General features: G+C 45.4%; 1 protein-coding gene across 1 annotated transcript in view; it reads right to left on the reverse strand.

Moving 5' to 3' along the window:
- Positions 1 to 19,604, reverse strand: part of LOC137321829 (ectonucleotide pyrophosphatase/phosphodiesterase family member 3-like) — a 108,411-nt gene that overhangs the window by 13,730 nt on the left and 75,077 nt on the right. Inside the window, exons 21-22 of the mRNA XM_067984533.1 lie at positions 6,623 to 6,758; positions 5,230 to 5,307 (exon numbers count right to left, since the gene is read on the reverse strand). Of these exons, the coding sequence (XP_067840634.1) occupies positions 5,230 to 5,307; positions 6,623 to 6,758 (214 nt within the window). The remainder of the gene's footprint in view (positions 1 to 5,229; positions 5,308 to 6,622; positions 6,759 to 19,604) is intronic.

Consider the following 19,604-nt stretch of genomic DNA (forward strand, 5'->3'; position numbering starts at 1 on the left):
AGCAATGGACTGGTCAGATGGGCAGAAAAGTGGAGTTCAATCCAGAGAAGTGTGAGGTAATGCATTTGGGGAGGGCAAACAAGGCAAGGGAATACACAATAAATGGGAGGATACTTAGAGATGTAGAGGAAGTGAGGGACCTTGGAATGCATGTCCACAGATCCCTGAAGGTAGCAGGACAAGTAGATAAGGTGGTTAAGATGGCATATGGAATGCTTTCCTTTATTAGCCGAGGCATAGAATATAAAAGCAGGGATGTTATGCTGGAACTGTATAAAACACTAGTTAGGCCACAGCTTGAGTACTGTGCACAGTTCTGGTCACCGCAGTACAGGAAGGATGTAATTGCACTAGAGAGGGTGCAGAGGAGATTTACGAGGATTTGCCAGGACTGGAGAATTTTAGCCATGATGACAGATTGGATAGGCTGGGGTTGTTTTCCTGGAACAGAGGAGGCTGAGGGGTGATTTAATTGAGGCGTATAAAATTATGAGGGGCTTAAATAGAGTGGATAGGAAGGACCTATTTTCCTTTGCGGAGGGGTCAATAACCAGGGGGCATAGATTTAAAGTGATTGGTAGAAGGATTAGAACGGAAATGAGGAAAATATTTTTTACCCAGAGGGTGGTGGGGGTCTGGAACTCACTGCCTGAAAGGGTGGTGGAGGCAGAAACCCTCAACTCATTTAAAAATACCTGGATGTCCACTTGAAGAGCCGTGACCTGCAGAACTACGGACCAAATGCGGGAAAGTGGGATTAGACTGGATGGCTCATTTCTCAGCCAGCGCGGACATGATGGGCCGAATGGCCTCCTGTGCTGTAAATTTTCTATGATTCTATGAAATTGGCTAGGTAATTGGAAATGGAGAGTAATGTTGAACGGTTGTTTTTCGGATTGGAGGGAGGTATACGGTGGTGTTCCCCAGGGGTCAGTGCTGGGACCATTGCTTTTTTTGATATATATTGATGACTTGGACTTGGGTGTGCAGGATACAATTTCAAAATTTGCAGATGACACAAAACTTGGAAGGGTGGTGAACAGTGAGGAGGATAGTGATGGGCTTCGGGAGGACATGAACAGGCTGGTAGAATGGGCGGACACGTGGCTGATGAAATTCAATGCAGAAAAGTGTGAAGTGAGGAAGAACGAGGAGAGGCAATATAAACTAAATGGTACAATTCTAAAAGGGGTGCAGGAACAGAGAGATCTGGGGGTATATGTGCACAAACCGTTGAAGGTGGCAGGGCAGGTTGAGAAAGCGGTTAAAAAAGCATACGGGATCCTGGGCTTTATAAATAGAGGCATAGAGTATAAAAGCAAGGCAGTTATGATGAACCTTTATAAAACACTGGTTCAGCCACAGCTGGAGTATTGTGCCCAGTTCTGGGCACCGCACTTTCAGAAGGATGTGAAGGCCTTAGAGAGGGTGCAGAAGAGATTTACTGCAATGATTCCAGGGATGAGGGACTTCAGTTACGTGGATAGACTGGAGAAAGAGGTTGTTCTCCTTTGAGTAGAGACGGTTGAGAGGAGATTTGATAGAGGTATTCAAAATCATGAAGGGTCTGGACAGAGTAGATAGAGAGAAACTGTTCCCATTGGGGGAAGGGTCAAGAACCAGAGGGCATAGATTTAAGGTGATAAGCAAAAGAAAGCAAAGGTAACATGAGGAAAAACTTTTTTACACAGCGAGTGGTTGTGATCTGGAATGCACCGCCTGAGGGGGTGGTGGAGGCAGATTCAATCGTGGCTTTCAAAATGGAATTGGATAAGTACTTGAAGGGAAAAAATTTGCAGGGCCATGGGGATAGGGTGGGGGAGTGGGACTAGCTGGATTGCTCTTGCAGAGAGCTGGCATGGGCTCGACGGGCCGAATCGCCTTCTTCCGTGCTGTAACCATTCTATGATTCTATTTATCCAGTTCTTTTTTGAAAGCCACGATTGAATCTGCTTCGACCACCCTTTCAGGCAGCGCATTCCAGATCATAACTACTCGCTGTGTAAAACAATGTTTCTTCATGTCACCTTTGGTTCTTTTGCCAATTACCTTATATATGTGTCCTCGACCCTTCGCTAATGGGAACAGTTTCTCTTTATTTACTTTATCTAAACCCTTCGTGATTTTGAACACTATTATAAAATTTCCTCTTAACCTTCTCTGCTCTAAGGAGAACAACCCCAGCTTCTCCAGTCTATCCACGTAATTGAAGTTCCTCATGCCTGGAACCATTCTAGTAAATCTTTTCTGCACCCTCTCTAAGGCCTTCACATTCTTCCTAAAGTCCGATGCCCAGAATTGGGCACAATACTCCAGTTGCGGCCGAACCAGTGTTTTATAAAGGTTCAACATAACTTCCTTACTTTTGTGCTCTCTGCCTCTATTTAGAAAGCCCACAATCCTGTATGCTTTTTTTAACCACTTTCTCAACCTGTCCGGCCACCTTCAAAGATTTGTGTGCATATACCCCCTGTTTTTAGTGATGTTAGTTGAGGGATAAATGTTGGCCAGGACACCAGGAGAACTCCCCTGCTCTTCTTCAAATAGTGCCATGAGAGAGCAGACAAAGCCTCATTTTAACATCTCATCTGAAAGACACACCTCCAACAGTTCAGCACTCCCTCAGTACTGCACTGGAGTGTCAGCCTCAATTATGTGCTTAAGTCTTTGGCGTAGGGTTTGAACCGTCGACCTTCTGACTAAGAGGCAAGAGTGCTACCGTTGAGCAAAAGCTGACTCCTTAAAAAGAGCCCAGCAAATGAGTTAACACCACTATTAAAATAGCAAACTGAGGAATTTGATAAAGGAATATGTTAGGAGTCCACATGACAATAATGCTTAGCGTGATTTCCAGGCCAATAATCTTTGAACTGTAAATGTGCCTCTGCAGGTATTGTGCACCGACTTGTAAATTGTAATTTTCATTCTAGTTAAGAGATCAATGTTGTGTTTGTCACAATTCATTCTCTGCACTGATTACCTTGTCATTGAGAAAATTTTCAAAACTAAAGCAGCCTTGCTGTTGGTACAAACCCTGTTTGTATCACATTAGACTTTTCAAAATTACAGTACCGTGGATTAATGAGTTAGTTTAGCACATCCAATAAGATTTTAACTCATTCACTACCCAATCCCATTAGGATATCACTTGCTACAATTCAAGTCCTTGTAATAAAAATACTGGTCAAGATTTTCTGTTCAAGCAGAGCACGTCAAGAAATCCTTTAGGAGCCGTTTTGCTGGCTCTCCGTTCCCCCCCTCCCACTTTGCTAAGCATTCGATTAAACTCCCCATCTCCTGTTTGGCTACCTCAGAGGCCACCAGCTATGCCACTCCCAGCAGGCTCCTGGGCAGTTAAACTTAACTAAAGAATACTTCTATAATATATATTTTATTATATAATGCATTTGGTCGGGCTTATATTTCATTGAAAACTTTTATGATCACCTTGCCCCATGGGTAAACCCATTATACTGCCCGTAGGTGGCACTGTGATGAGAGTTTTCAATGTTAAAGGGTGTCACACAGAAGAAGTGACTGAACTGGTAGGTTTTTAATCTTAATTTGGTTTTTAATCGGTAAAGCTAAGCTCAAAAGGATAGTGGAGTGCTCTTCACCGCCACACATTGGCTACTAGAATGCACTTGAAAGCACTTTCTCATCCATTAGAGAACAGGGAACCTTCTATATTTATTTTTTATTTCAGATTTCCAGCATCTGCAGTTTTTTACTTGTGTTTTTTTTTACATCCTGACTGAGGTGGGCATAGCTGAGCCATTTGATCTCCAGCACTCCTAATAATTATCATAGGAGCAAAACTGCTCATTTGTCACATTTTCCAGCCTGTAAATCAAAGTTCTCTGTAGCTGTTTAATGATCTATGCACCACTACCAATGTGACCATATCACACATTGATATGTTCACTTGCCCAAAGCCAGCTCTTCCCTTCATCCCCTACTGAAAGTAATTGTGCACTCCACAAGCTATTTGTGCTGACTGATTTGGCTCCCAGTCAGGGAATGGTTTGTCTCGCTCCTCCCTCCTTCAACTCATTGTACACCTGGTTCCCATCACCCACTGGCCTGTTGTATCTTCAGCTTCTCACCCTGTTTGATCAGTGGCCCAATAATCGCCTCCAGTGGCTGATTGCCCTACTCACTCCCTCTCTCATCTGTCCCTCTCGGCCTTCCCTGCAGATCTATAATCCACTGGTGGCTCTGATCAGCTGGCATTCGTTCCATTCCCATCACCTTCTGCTCAATTTTTGTCAGATTGACTGACCTGCTCTGCGTGTTGGTGTCTGTCTCCATCTCCCCCACAGGTCCTTCAAGCCAGCCCCTATATTGCATTATTTTTCCCGAGTGAAACCCTGATCTTTATTTAATAAATTTTGTTGACTGAAGCCCTGGTTTATATTTAATTAATATTGCTTATGTATAACAGCCCTTTCAATTTATTAATTCCACATCTTTATTTAGCTAATTTTGTCAACTTTCTCCCCAGTTTGTTTAATTCGTTGCCCCCCCAATTATCGCCAACTTTCTTTAATTAATTTATTTAGAGCCATTTGTCCCCATTTTGTGTAAGGCGGCCTTAAATTCATCTTTATTTAATCCATTTTCTTAATTCCATTTTTATTTTTGACTACTCCATGTTCTTCCTCTATCAATTCCCCTGTCCTCTTCCCTCTGCCTCTTGTCCTCTTTCCCCTTTCCCCCTCTCCTGTGCTCTTTCACCAGGTCATACTTCCCCCCCGCCCCCCGCCAACATTAAAGAAGAAATTGACAGAGAGAGAAACAGGAGAGAGAGAAAAGGGGCACAGAAGCAGAAAAGGAGAGACAGAGAGAAACAGTAACACAATGACATCAGAGACAGGTATTCTTTGACTTACATTTTATAATGCCATGGGAGATTGACATATATATGTGTATGTGTGTAAATATGTATGTGTGTATATATAATATATATATATGTATAATATGTACACATACACTTAATTTTTAATAAACTCTATTCTTAATTCATTTGCTTAATTCAAATGATCTGATCATTTGTTTTTTAATACTAAATTTCCACTTTGCTGTATTACTTACATTGTTTAATTTAAATTATTGGATAATAAAAACCCAACAATCAGAAGTAAACTTTATATAGTGTATTTCAAATAGTTAGTAATTTAGTAAAGAGACAAATTACCCAGGAAATAATTGCATTTTAATCTCACTTACTTTTAAAAGCCATATACATAGGCACGGTGTTGCTGGTAATTAATGCATCGTATTGGTCAGTATCTGTTTTATTCAGATCTGGAAAAATACCATTACATGTTATTAAAGAGAAAGGATATTCTGACATGAATTACAGTGACTGTGAATCCATTCCATCCCCCTTTACAAAACAATCGAAGCATATGACAAAAAAAATGTCTGTTTTGCAAGTCAAAATGCAACCTCATAGAGACATTGGACTCAAATTAAAAAACAGGTGGGTTGGGGGCATTGAAAATTGCCACCATTTCAGACCCATCCCCAACCTCTCCATTTCCGGTTTTCACCGGGGCAGGACGAGGGGTTGGCGACTAACCCGTTCCCAGGAGGAGGGTTGGGCCTTAAAACCTTTCAAGGAGGCTTCAGGCCTCCATTTTTCACCAATTCCCAATTCCAACCCCGTGGGGCCAGGATTCCCGGGTCTTCTGTTTTACGCCTCATGAAAGGAGGCGAGAGGGTCTGAGACTAACAGGTAGGTGCCTAGAAAGGCACAGCTTTGGGCCTGGAGGAGCAGGAGTGCTTCCCCCAGGTCCAACCTGCACCGACCCCCCAACGATCACGGACCCCCGACCCCCGATCGTGGACCCCCTCCATGACTGACCTCCAATCCCATCCCCCATGACTCGCGACCCCCGTGCTAACCTATGCCCACCCATGCCCACATGTGCCCACCTATGCCCCCATGACGACCCATGCATCCCTTGCCCACCCATGCCTACCGCCCCTCCCAGCCATACATACAAAGACTTACCTGCAGACTTACCTGAACACATCCTCTCCCTGGCTGGTCTCCCATCCGACCGAGACCAGCCTGTCAATCAGCCGGTCAGTCGGACGGGAAACCGACAAAAAAAATAAAAGACATCCTTACGTCAAAATCGTAAGGACGTCTGGGAAACCCGTACTAATGGGTTTCCCGACCTCAATTTGACCCCCCCGCCCCCTTCCTGGCTCCGTTTTAATATCACCCCCATTACACCTGTAACAACACATCTGAAGGGTTCATCTCTGGCCAGCTATCATTTCGCAAACTGAAGTTTGGCATCGTTCCCAGTTCTGAATATTGATCGCAATACTCAATCACAGTTCCAAAGCTCAGCACTGACCACAGTTCAAGTAGGAGATCTGACTTCAAAACCCAATTCCAACTGACGTTCCTACTTGGACTTCCCTGAGTGTGTGGGTTTACCAGGTTATGAATTACAGCCTGAAACGGCGATCGACAGTTTTGACTGTAGCATGGTGGCCCCAATACTAAAAAAAAAATCTGGGACCAATGTGGTTTAACTGAGATTCCTTTGCATTCACATGCTCGGTGTCCTTTGCCAAAAGCAAGCTTCACTAATGCACTTACTGGGAGGATAAAGAAAATCGTAGGTGATGTTTAACTCTGCTTTATAGTTTGAACACTTCTGGCTGTTGTTTGCAAAGATTCGAGGATCAGCCCGCAGGCAGTCTGAAATGACTAGTGGTGGAGCAGTAATATCTGCCTGTTGGTGAAATACAAGAAACGGTTAAAAAAATTACATTTTGATGAAAAGAGGCATTTTGCTGCACTGAGCTCAGCTCCTGAGACAGCCAGAAATTAACAGACGTACAGCACGTCAGCCCCAGATTATTCCAGGGCGTTTTAATGACCTGGAACACTCCCGAAAAGGGGTGGAAATTTGTCTGAGGCCACTTTTAGCTGCAAATGCATCGTGTGCCCCAACTGGCCTGAAATTGGGCCTCATTGAAGTTTTTTGCATGAACTCTCGGCTTCCAGAAGCAGCTCACGCATTTGCGTAAAATAATATTGGGCCGCTTGCCTCGCTGGCAGTGGCCCGAGGGTAAGTCCCAGGAGGGGGATTGGAGCGGGCAAGGCGGGGGAGACAATCACGACGACTGTGGAATCGGGGACCACTCCTGATCATTCTGGATCCATGGGAAGGTTTTTTTAAAAAAAAATTATTTCAAGAAACTGACCTTTAGTTAGCGGCTGCTGCTTAGGCCACAGTGGCCACTGAAGAATCCTGAGCAGGGCAGGCCTGACGTGTTAGGCCCCTCGTCTATAAGGGACCTAACACCTGTTTTAGGTTGCTGCCAGGGATGCCTGAAAAATTTCCCAACCCAATTTTGGGATGCAGGTTGTTGTTCCATGAAATTGGGGCTCATTACACTTGTTTTATGCCCGAAGTCCAATTTCTACCTCAAAGACTTTTTGGCAGAAGGTCAGTTTGCTGAAAAGGGATCACTTTCTTCTTTTAATTTAATTCTTCAGCCAGACCTGGTGGCTTGTTAGCTTTTCATTTTGCTCACCCTCTCATCCAGGGGCACCCAAGCTGCCAATACTGTTGTGACCGTCCATCAACATTATGCAAGTTGCCTGACTGGCCAGGCATAAAGGTTACCAGAAGGTCAGAAGTGTTGTTTTGCCATAGTTGTGGCAGCAGCATGAGATTGAGGGCTTTGGACTGAGTTTGTTTTGAATCCGTGCCATAATGACATGGAAAGATGATGAGTCGAGAAAGGACACTTCCACAGGAGGGTTAAATCAGAAACCGCCACCCTCATGTACCTCCTGGTAGCCCAGGACACCCTCATGAGCTTATTAGTGGTCCACATCGCCCTCATCCACCTCTTAGTGGCCAACTATAGTGCGGATTTATTAGCAGCATAAAGCAGGTCTCCAGCCTACCTTCATGGCTGTAGAAGCTCCATGGTGCTGGACACTTCTTATCGGCAAAAGTTGAGACAATGAAAACGTCCATTACCACATGAAAAAAACTGGCAACGGACATCCCATAGTGACTTTAAATTATGAGCTTGTAGGTTATGGCATCATCTGTAACTCTTTGATTAAGCCCTAGTAAACATTCTCAAATATTTGTTGTTTTCTGTTCAATAGGTTATTGAGTCTAAATGGTACAAGTTTATAATAGCAGTGATGCGTCATATATTGTTTTCCAAACATCAGAATACATTTGAATCTTGCTATGTGTGCAACATTAAACTACCCATTCCTCTACATTAAAACAGTGCCTATAGTTCAAGGGTACTTTGTTGGTTGTAAAGCACTTTGGGAGATCCTACAGTTGTGAAAGATGTTATATAATGCAAGTTCTTTCTTTACCATATAGGCACAAAATCAAGTCCAGCTTATAACACATATTTGGGCAAAAACCTACAGCACAAAATTATCCTTAATTTGGCTTGAGTTGGTATTAATTTTGGAGACTCACCGAGGATGTGGGAAATGATTATTTTTTCCAGTGGTTTTTGTCTCAGTTAGGATTATTTTAATGGTACAAGGCTTTCACTGACATAGCACAAATAGACCTTTGTCAGTCTTCAAACCACAATACCACTTCCCACATCTCACCCATGTACCAACATTGCAACTTAGTTTTACTTGGGCTTCTTATTTATTTCTGGTTGTCTTCACTTTTTCTCAGCTTCTGTCGCTTTGCCCTCACTATCAGAACTTGAACTCTCAATACTGCCTTTTTATCTCTTCTGTCTTGGTCTCCCTGTCTCTCTTTGTCACTTTGTTTCTCCCTCTTTTTAGGTCTCTGCTCTTTGGTCTGTTTCTCATTTGTCTTTAATTGCTCACTCTCAGTCTTTCTCTCTTTGTACTTTCCTCTATCTCACATATTCGTTCTCTCTCTGTCTCATCCTCAGTCAGTGAATTTCTTAATAACTTTAGATTGCATCTATTGGCACCATTATGATGGCAATAACTTATTCTGCTATTGCCACCGACAGGATGTGGGAGGAAAATACTCACCCAACCCTTTGTCTGGAATGTGTAATTTGATTCAGTCTGCTGCAGAGTAATTCAAGTGCTCTGAAATGTGTAATTTGATCCAGTCATTGTCAGGTAGGCTACAGAGTTCAGACAAGGCACAGCGCTAACACTACTGGTTTCAGAGAACAAACTGTGCTAACACTACTGATTTCAGGGAACAAACAGTGCTAACACTACTGATTTCAGAGAACAAACAGTGCTAACACTACTGATTTCAGGGAACAAACAGCGCTAACACTACTGATTTCAGGGAACAAACAGTGCTAACTCTACTGATTTCAGAGAACAAACAGTGCTAACACTACTGATTTCAGGGAACAAACAGTGCTAACACTACTGATTTCAGAGAACAAACAGTGCTAACACTACTGATTTCAGAGAACAAACAGTGCTAACACTACTGATTTCAGAGAACAAACAGTGCTAACACTACTGATTTCAGAGAACAAACAGTGCTAACACTACTGATTTCAGGGAACAAACAGTGCTAACACTACTGATTTCAGAGAACAAACAGTGCTAACACTACTGATTTCAGAGAACAAACAGTGCTAACACTACTGATTTCAGAGAACAAACAGTGCTAACACTACTGATTTCAGGGAACAAACAGTGCTAACACTACTGATTTCAGAGAACAAACAGTGCTAACACTACTGATTTCAGGGAACAAACAGTGCTAACACTACTGATTTCAGAGAACAAACAGTGCTAACTCTACTGATTTCAGGGAACAAACAGCGCTAACACTACTGATTTCAGGGAACAAACAGTGCTAACACTACTGATTTCAGGGAACAAACAGTGCTAACACTACTGATTTCAGGGAACAAACAGTGCTAACACTACTGATTTCAGGGAACAAACAGTGCTAACACTACTGATTTCAGGGAACAAACAGTGCTAACACTACTGATTTCAGGGAACAAACAGTGCTAACACTACTGATTTCAGAGAAGAAACAGTGCTAACACTACTGATTTCAGAGAACAAACAGTGCTAACACTACCGAATTCAGAGAATAGGCAGCGCTAACACTACCGAGTTCAGATAGGAAGGGTGAGGCCATGGAAGGATTTCAACATGAGGATGAGAATTTTAAAATCAAGGTGTTGCTGGACCAGGAGCCAATGTAGGTCATCGAGCACAGGGGTGATCGGTGAATGAGACTTGCTGCGAGTTAGGATATGTGGAGCAGAGTTTTGGATGAGCTCACATATATTGAGGGTAGAGACGGGAGGCCGACTAGGACAGCATTGGAATGGTTAAGTCTGAAGGTAACAAAGACATGGATGAGCCTTTCAGTAGCAGTTGGGCTGAAACAGGGGCTTAGACGGGCATTGTCGTGGAGGTGGAAGTAGGTGGTCTTGGTGATGGAGCGGATATGGGGTCGGAAGTTCAGCTCAGAGCCAATTAGGATGCCGAGGTTGTGAACAGTCTGTTTCAGCTTGAGACAGTGGCCAGAGAAGGGGGTGGAATCAGTAGCAAGGGAATGGAGTTTGTGGCAGGAACTGAAGACAATGTCTTTGGACTTCCCAATGTTTAATTAGAGGAATTTGTAGTTCATCCAAAACTGAATGTTGGACAAGCAGTCTGACAATACAGAGGGAGTAGAGGGGTCGAGAGAGGAGGTGGTAGTGAGGTAGAGTTGAGTGTCATCAGTATACATGTGGAACCTGACGTCATGTCTTCGGATGGTATCGCCAAGGGGCAGCATGTAAATGAGCAATAGGATGGGGCCAAGGATAGATCCACGGGGGGCTCCAGAGGTAATGGTGCGGAGGTGGGAAGAGAAGCTATTGTGGGAGATTCTCTGGCTACGACTGGATAGTTAATAGTGGAACAAAGCAAGGGCAGTCCCACTCAGCTGGACAACGGAGGAGAGGCACAAGAGAAGGATGGTGTGGTTCACCATGTTTAAAAACTACTGAAATAAAGATGAGGAGGGATAGTGCATCACGGCCACAGTTATAGAGGATGTCACTTTTGACTTTGATTAGGGCTGAAACCTGATCGGAGAAGTTCAAACATGGAGTTGCAGGAAAAATGCCAGACAGGTATGGGGCTAACGGACAGCAGCATTGCCTTCTACTCCACAGCTGCAGATAATGCAGTTCTTTTGGAACACAGGACGATAGGTATTGGGAGTTGTGGGCAACACAAACTGCACAGTGCCTCCTCTTCACTCCTACAGCTGCCCTGCCATTATGTGTATCAATGAATGCTGCTCACCCTCCTTCCATTGCTCCTTCTCTTCTTCATTTAAGAAGAAGAGATCACTAGATAACTATGGATGAGCAAGGCCATTTGGCTCGTCTTGAATCAAGTGTTGATCCCTCTTTGTGTGAAGGATGATTTCTTGATATCGTTCCTACATTTGAACCTATGTTGTTTTCTCCTATACTGGCGATCCTCCTTGTGGCTTTTCTCTGCACTGGCCACAACACATCAGTAGCTCCCTTATGCCTCAGTAACCAGCACTGCACAAGGGAGTCAAGGTGTGGTCTGAGCAGCAGAGTGTTCACAACTTCCCCTGACATAAAGGCCTGGACTTTCCTTATGAAAACCACCCATTTCTGGGCGGTGGTCTGGCAACTGGAGTGGGGCAGGGCACCTCAGCCAAAACTCCGCACCAGAACTGGCCACTTCGATTTTTGCCATGATTTCCCTGTGACCCCTCTGTAGCCCTGATCATTCGGCTGGCAGCGCACCCACCGGAATCAAATGAACAGGGGTTGGGGGGGGGCTGCTGAATTGCTAAATTCAAACACACGGGCGGGCAGTAACTTTTGCCACTACAGAAGTGACAACAGCTGCTATACCCTCCTCCTAATGTTTGGCTGGCGGCTACTTTTATCTCTTGGACTGCCACAGGAACATAGGAATGGGAGTCAGCCATTGAGCCTCTCGAGCCTGTTCCGCCATTCAATTAGATCACGGTTAAGGTCACGTCACGTGTTGATTGAGAACCGGAAGTACCCACACTGTCACTAATCACTCCATCAAACTAAATACTGGGAGAGAGCTGCGGTGACTGATGGGGCATTGATTGTGGGCCATGGATTGTTTTCAGGTTTATTGAGTGGAAAATGGGGGGGGAGGGGTCACCTTTTACATTACAAAGTGAAGAGTGACACTGTGTCCAATGACGTTACCTGCCGCGCATGCGCCGGGTTTTCTGAGAAATCAACTTGCTGCCGTTCATGCTGAAGATTGTGATCCAGGTCTAATGGGGGGAGGAGAGGATCGTGATCCAGGTCTAATGGGGGGAGGAGAAGAGAGTGATCCAGGTCTAATGGTGGGAGGAGAAGAGAGTGATCCAGGTCTAATGGTGGGAGGAGAAGAGAGTGATCCAGGTCTAATGGTGGGAGGAGAGGATCGTGATCCAGGTCTAATGGGGGGAGGAGAGGATCGTGATCCAGGTCTAATGGGGGGAGGAGAAGAGAGTGATCCAGGTCTAATGGTGGGAGGAGAGGATCGTGATCCAGGTCTAATGGGGGGAGGAGAGGATCGTGATCCAGGTCTAATGGGGGGAGGAGGAGATTGTGATCCAGGTCTAATGGTGGGAAGAGAAGAGCGTGATCCAGGTCTTATGGAGGGAAGAGGAGATTGTGACCAAAGATTGGTGGCATTGTAAGCAGTGTAGATGAAAACATAAAATTACAAAGGGATATTGATAGATTAGGTGAATGGGCAAAACTGTGGCAAATGGAATTCAATGTAGACAAATGTGAGATCATCCACTTTGGATCAAAAAAGGTTAGAACAGGGTACTTTCTAAATGGTAAAAAGTTAAAAACAGTGGATGTCCAAAGGGATTTAGGGGTACAGGTACATAGATCATGAACAGGTGCAGAAAATAATCAAGAAGGCTAATGGAATGCTGGCCTTTATATCTAGAGGACTAGAGTACAAGGGGGCAGAAGTTATGCTGCAGCTATACAAAACTCTGGTTAGACCGCACCTGGAGTACTGTGAGCAGTTCTGGGCACCGCACCTTCGGAAGGACATATTAGCCTTGGAGGGAGTGCAGCGAAGGTTTACTAGAATGATACCCGGACTTCAAGGATTAAGTTACGAGGAGAGATTACACAAATTGGGGTTGTATTCTCTAGAGTTTCGAAGGTTAAGGCGTGATCTGATCGAAGTTTATAAGATATTAAGGGGAACGGATAGGGTGGATAGAGAGAAACGATTTCCGCTGGTTGGGGATTCTAGGAGTAGGGGGCACAGTCTAAAAATTAGAGCCAGACCTTTCAGGAGCGAGATTAGAAAATATTTCTGCACACAAAGGGTGGTAGAAGTTTGGAACTCTCTTCCGCAAACGGCAATTGATACTAGCTCAACTGCTAAATTTAAATGTGAGATAGATAGCTTTTTGGCAACCAAAGGTATTAAAGGATATGGGCCAAAGGCAGGTATATGGAGTTAGATCACAGATCAGCCATGATCTTATCAAATGGCGGAGCAGGCACGAGGGGCTGAATGGCCTACTCTTGTTCCTCTGTTCCTATGTTCCTATCCAGGTCTAATAGGGGGAAGAGAAGAGCGTGATCCAGGCCTAATGGGGGGAGAAAGAGAACATGATCCATGTCCCTATCTGGACCACATTCTCTCTCTCTCTTGCCCCCCACTTGGACCTGGATCACATTCTCTCCACCCCTACCCTTCCGGTGCTCTGCTCCCTCGGCCCTCCCTTCCCCCGCTGCTCTGCTCTCTCCCCCCCACCCCCCGCTTCTCCCCTTCCCCCTCTGCTTCTGCTCTTCTCCTTCTGCTTCTCCCCTTCTCCTCCTGCTTCTCAACTCTGCTTCTTTCCTTCCCCTTGCTTCTTCCCTTGCCGCCTGCTTCTCCCCCCTGCTTCTCCAATTCTCCTCCTGTTTCACACCTGCTTCTCCCCCCCCCGCTCAGCTTTCCTCCACCCCTTATGGCTACCTGCATCGGCTGCATTTTTAATCCTCAGCGATCGGTCTCTGGTCCACGCTTTTAGTGAATGGCAGCGAGGGCAGGTGATGACCTGCAATGCGCATGCGCGGCAAGATCGCCGTCCTGTGCATGTCTTTCATCGTCAGGCTGAGTGGCCCAACACGCTCGGGATGGAATGCACATGCTCGTCATCGATAGCGGAAGCAGTTAGTCCCTGGCGCCGGTCACAGTGATCTTTTGTATGAGACATTGGCCCAGAAATTGCTCAGAGCGGTGAACCAACAGTGCTCGCCGCTCCATAGATTTATACTAACCCACTAACTTACTACAGTCTTTTCACCGGGCACTTCCTCGAAGAGGAAGCGGAGAAGAGCCCAGCGTCAGTTCAACCGAAGCAAGGACCCTGGGAGAAGTCTATAAAATAATGAGGGGCATAGATAAGGTAGATAGTCAAAATCTTTTCCCAAAGGTAGGGGAGTCTATAACGAGGGGGCACATATTTAAGGTGAGAGGGGAGAGATACAAAAGGGCCCAGAGGGGCAATTTTTTCACTCAAAGGGTGGTGAGTGTCTGGAACGAGCTGCCAGAGGCAGTAGTAGAGGCGGGTACAATTTTGTCTTTTAAAAAGCATTTGGACAGTTACATGGGTAAGATGGGTATAGAGGGATATGGGTCAAGTGCAGGCAATTGGGACTAGCTTAGTGGTATAAACTGGGTGACATGGACATGTTGGGCCGAAGGGCCTGTTTCCATGTTGTAAACTTCTATGATTCTATGATTCTAAATGGGAGGAGCGATCTCTTCCCCCCTGATCAATCAGATCGCAGCATTTTTGACAAGCTATATTACCTCTCTCTGCAGGCTTAGTACGTTAAACCAGGAAGTGAAAGGTACAACATTAAAATCAATGTAAAAACAGTTAGAGACAGCGAGAAAAGAGACGGTAAGAAATAATTGAATTAAATAAAAGAGACTGAAGGGAAAAGTTTAAAAAAAAATTAATTTAAAAAAAGGTTTTTTAATGATCAAAAACTATTAAAATAGGGTGTAGTGAGACTTCACAATTTTAAAAGTTTCTTTTTAGTTATTTGGCAGTCATTAAGACTTACCGCACTGTTAAAACTTAGTTTAGATCTGGTATTTTTAAGTGTACCTGTTTTGTGGTGTAATTAGTTACTTTCCAGCTGGGCAGATCATAGTATCATATTAAGTACAGCACAGGAGGAGGCCATTTGGCCCATCGTGACTGTGCCGGCTCTTTGAAAGAGCTATCCAATTAGTTCCATTCCCCTGCTCTTTCTTCACAGCCCTGTAATTTTTCTCCCTTCAAGTATTTATCCAATTCCCTTTTCAAAGTTACTATTGAATCTGCTTCCACCACTTTTTCAGCCAGTGCATTCCAGATCATTACAACTCGCTGCGTAAAAAAAATTTTTCTTCATGTCGCCTCTGGCTCTTCTGCCGATCACCTTAAATCTGTGTCCTCTGTTTACTGACCCTTCTGCCACTGGAAACAATTTCTCCTTATTTACTCTGTCAAAACCGTTTATGATTTTGATCACTTCTATCAAATCTCCCCTTAACCTTCTCTGTTCTAAGGACAACAACCCCAGTTTCTCCAGCCTCTCCACATAACTGAAGTCCCTCATCCCTGGCACCATTCTAGTAAATCTCTTCTACACCCTCTCTAAGGCCTTGACATCCTTCCTAAAGTGTGGTGCCCAGAATTGAACACAATGCTCCAGCTGAAGCCTAACCAGTATTTTATAAAGGTTTAGCAAAGCTTCCTCGCTTTTGTACTCTATGCCTCTATCAATAAAGCCCAGGATCCCATTTTTTTAACAGCTTTCTCAACTTGTCCTGCCACCTTCAAAGACTTGTGTACATACACCCCCAGGTCTCTCTGTTCTTGTACCCCCTTTAAAATTGTACCATTTAGTTTATATTGTCTCTCCTCATTCTTCCTACCAAAATGTATCACTTCACACTTCTCTGCGTTAAATTTCATCTGCCATGTGTCTGCCCATTTCACCAGTCTGTCCATGTCCTCCTGAAGTCTGTTACTATCCTCCACATTGTTTACCACATTTATGAGTTTCGTGTCATCTGCAAACTTTGAAATTATACCCTCTATACACAAGTCCAGGTCATTAATAGATATCAAAAAGAGCAGTGGTCTTAATACTGACCCCTGGGGCACACCACTGCATACTTCCCCCCAGTCTGAAAAACAACTGTTCACCACTACTCTCTGCTTTCTGTCCCCCAACCAATTTTGTATACTCGCTGCTACTGTCCCTTTAATCCCATGGTCTTCAATTTTGCTAACAAGTCTATTGTGTGGTACTTTATCAAATGCCTTTTGAAAGTCCATATCCACAAAATCAACCGCACTACACTCACAAACACTCTCCGTTATTTCATCAAAGAACTCAATTAAGTTAGTCAAACACAATTTGTCTTTAACAAATCTGTACTGACTTTCATTTATTAGCCCATACTTTTCCAAGTGCCAATTAATTTTGCCCTGGATTATTGTCTCCAAAAATTTTCCCACTACTGACGTTAGGCTGACTGGTCTGTAATTGCTGGGTTTATCCCTCTCCCCTTTTTTGAACAGGGAGTAACATTTACAATCCTCCAGTCCTCCGGCCCCATCCCCATATCTAAAGAGGATTGGAAGATTATGGCCAGAGCCTCCGCAATTTCCACACTTACTTCCCTCAGTAACCTAGGACCGGGTCACTTTTCTACTTTGAGTATTGCCAATCTTTTAACTACCTCTTTATCTATTTTTATCCTATCCAATATTGCTACTACCTCCTTCTTTACAGCTACAGTGGCAGCATCCTCTTCTCTAGTGAAGACTGATGTGAAGTATTCATTTAGTGCCTCAGCCATGCCCTCTGTCTTTGCAAGAAGATCTCCTTTTTTGTCCCCAATCGGCCCCACCCTTCCTTTAACTACCCGTTTACTATTTATATGTTTATATGTTTAAGACTTTTGGGTTCCCTTTTATGTTAGCTGCTAATCTATTCTCATACTCTCTCTTTGCCACTCTTATTCCCTTTTTTAGATCTCCTCTGTACTTTCTGTATTCAGCCTGGTTCTCTATTGTATTGTGAACCTTACATTCGTTATAAGCCTCCTTTTTCTGTTTCATTTTAATCTCTATATTTTTAGTCATCCAGAGAGCTGTAGCTTTGAATACACTTCCTTTCCCCTTCGTAGGGATGTGTTTACTCTGTACCCAAACCAACTCCTCCTTGAAGGCCTCCCATTGTTCAATTACTGTTTTGCCTGCCAACTTTTGATTCCAATCCCCCTGAGCAACATCCCTTTTTAACTCACTGAAATTTGCCCTCCTCCAGTTAAGCATTTTCATGTTTGATTGTTCCTTGTCCTTTTCCATAACTATTCTAAACCTAATGATATTATGATCACTGTTCCCCAAATGCTCCCCCACTGAAACATGCCCCACTTCATTCCCCAGAACTAGATCCAGCACTGTTTTCTTCCTGGTTGAGCTGGAAACACACTGGCCCCGATATTAGCGGGGAGGCAGGATGGCAGCCGGGGGGGTGACTGGGTACGTGGGTAACCCGCCCAGTAAAATCCATATGGTCCCCACGCGATCGTGGGTATATTGGAGCCACTTAACGTGGCTTCTGGGTTTGGCGTCCGAAACCTGCACAGCGGGCGGACTGCGCACCCGCATCACCCAAAACAGTGCATTCAGCGGTTGGCCACGTAACCATCACTCACTTAGGCGTCTGTACTTTCTCCCCTTATAGGAGAAGAGAGCCCAGAATGCACAGGAGAGGGCGAGGCCCACCACCTTGATAGAGCAGCGGCCACACCCCCACCCCCCGCCCCCTGGACAGCTGAGCAGAGCCTGGAGAAGAGTGCTCCCACCAACGTGGACTCTCCACAGCTGCCCCTGCCATCAATGTCTGCTCGTGCTCACATGTGTGTGGTGACTTACCATGTGCAACCCCAACTAACTGAGGACGGGCACCCACCGAGGTGTGTGTATCTGCTCTGGTGGATGGTTCGCTCAGATATGACGGTGCCCCCTCAGAGGTCGGCAGGTCCTCTGAGGAATCGCCTTCCTCCATCACGGCGGTCGCTGAAGGCCCTGTAAGAGAACAGGAGGGGGGAGGGGGCGCAACAGGTAGTCGTGCTCACAGACGCGGAGCAGGAGGCGCTGGAGCTGAGCTGCATCCCCGAGTGCCTGTCCATCGGGGACGCCGAGGCTGGCACCTGACAAACATCTGGTGACAGAACTTTAACATTCAGCACACACAATATCGATTGATGTTAACATGCCTTGCCATCTTCAGCACCTCAACATCTGTCATCATGCTTAATGTTGCCTCAGTTAGTTGGGGTTGCACATGGTAAGTCACCACACACATGTGAGCACGAGCAGACATTGATGGCAGGGGCAGCTGTGGAGAGTCCACGTTGGTGGGAGCACTCTTCTCCAGGCTCTGCTCAGCTGGACACAGATGCTGAACCCTGGGGGCCATCCTTTAAAAGAAGAATGATCGAGGGGCAGCAGCACATTTGCGAGGTGCTGGAACAGGTGCCACGCGCACTCTCCACAATCGCGCAGAGGATGGAGGAGTCCAACTCCTGCATGAGTGGAATGGTGGCACAGGTACGGGAGGGAATCTCTGAGATAGTGTCACAGGGGCGTGAGGGCATCTCTGAGATACTGTCACAGGGACGTGAGGGCATCTCTGAGATAGTGTCATGGGTAAGTGGGGGAATGTCTGCGATGGAGAGAAGGCTAGCCTCCATGGAGCTTCAAGCACGGCTCACAGATGAGTCCATTCAGGCCCTGACAATGGCCCTTCGGACTCAGGGTGAACAATATTCTGCCGCCTTAAACAGGCAGGTAGATACACTAGCACTGGCCTTTCAAGGCTTCACAGTGTTCTCCAAATTGTCGTTCAGCAGAGTGGTAGGAGTGGTGTGGGCCTGGCCCAGGGGAGGGATGATGGCAAAAGGGGACATGGAAGTGGGGACGCCACTCAAAGCGCTCCCACTTCTCACCTGTTGCCCCCCTCTCAACCAGTACCCACAATGCTGCCTCCTCTCCAGGTGGCCAAGTCTGCTCCTGCATTGGTGCAGGTGGAGCAGTCTTTGGAGGGGCCCTCATGGGCTCCAAAACCCAGAGGATGTAGGCCCAAAGCATCTAATCGGTCAGGGCATGAACGAGAGCAACCTGCCACTACCTCTGCTGCAGCCACAGGGGATGCACCACGTATTATTATTATCACCACTATTGCCACGTTTTGGCCATTCTTGACTGGCTTCTGTAATAAGGCCCTTTCATGAGGTTCCCCATGAATGCTGATGCTTGATGCCACCCATTGGGTCACTCTACAGTGGGTGTATGTGTAATTACAGGACTGTTTTGTCCAGGGGGCGGGGGGTGGGGGTGTGGCCGCTGCTCTATCAAGGTGGTGAGGATTGGAGTCTTCACACTGTCTGATGTTAGGAACATAGAACATAGGAACATAGGAACAGGAATAGGCCATTCAGCCCCTTGAGCCTGCTCTGCCATTTGATAAGATCATGGCTGATCTGTGATCTAACTCCATATACCTGCCTTTGG

This window comes from Heptranchias perlo, chromosome 5, assembly GCF_035084215.1.
Source record: "Heptranchias perlo isolate sHepPer1 chromosome 5, sHepPer1.hap1, whole genome shotgun sequence".
Classification (NCBI taxonomy): Eukaryota; Metazoa; Chordata; class Chondrichthyes; order Hexanchiformes; family Hexanchidae; genus Heptranchias; species Heptranchias perlo.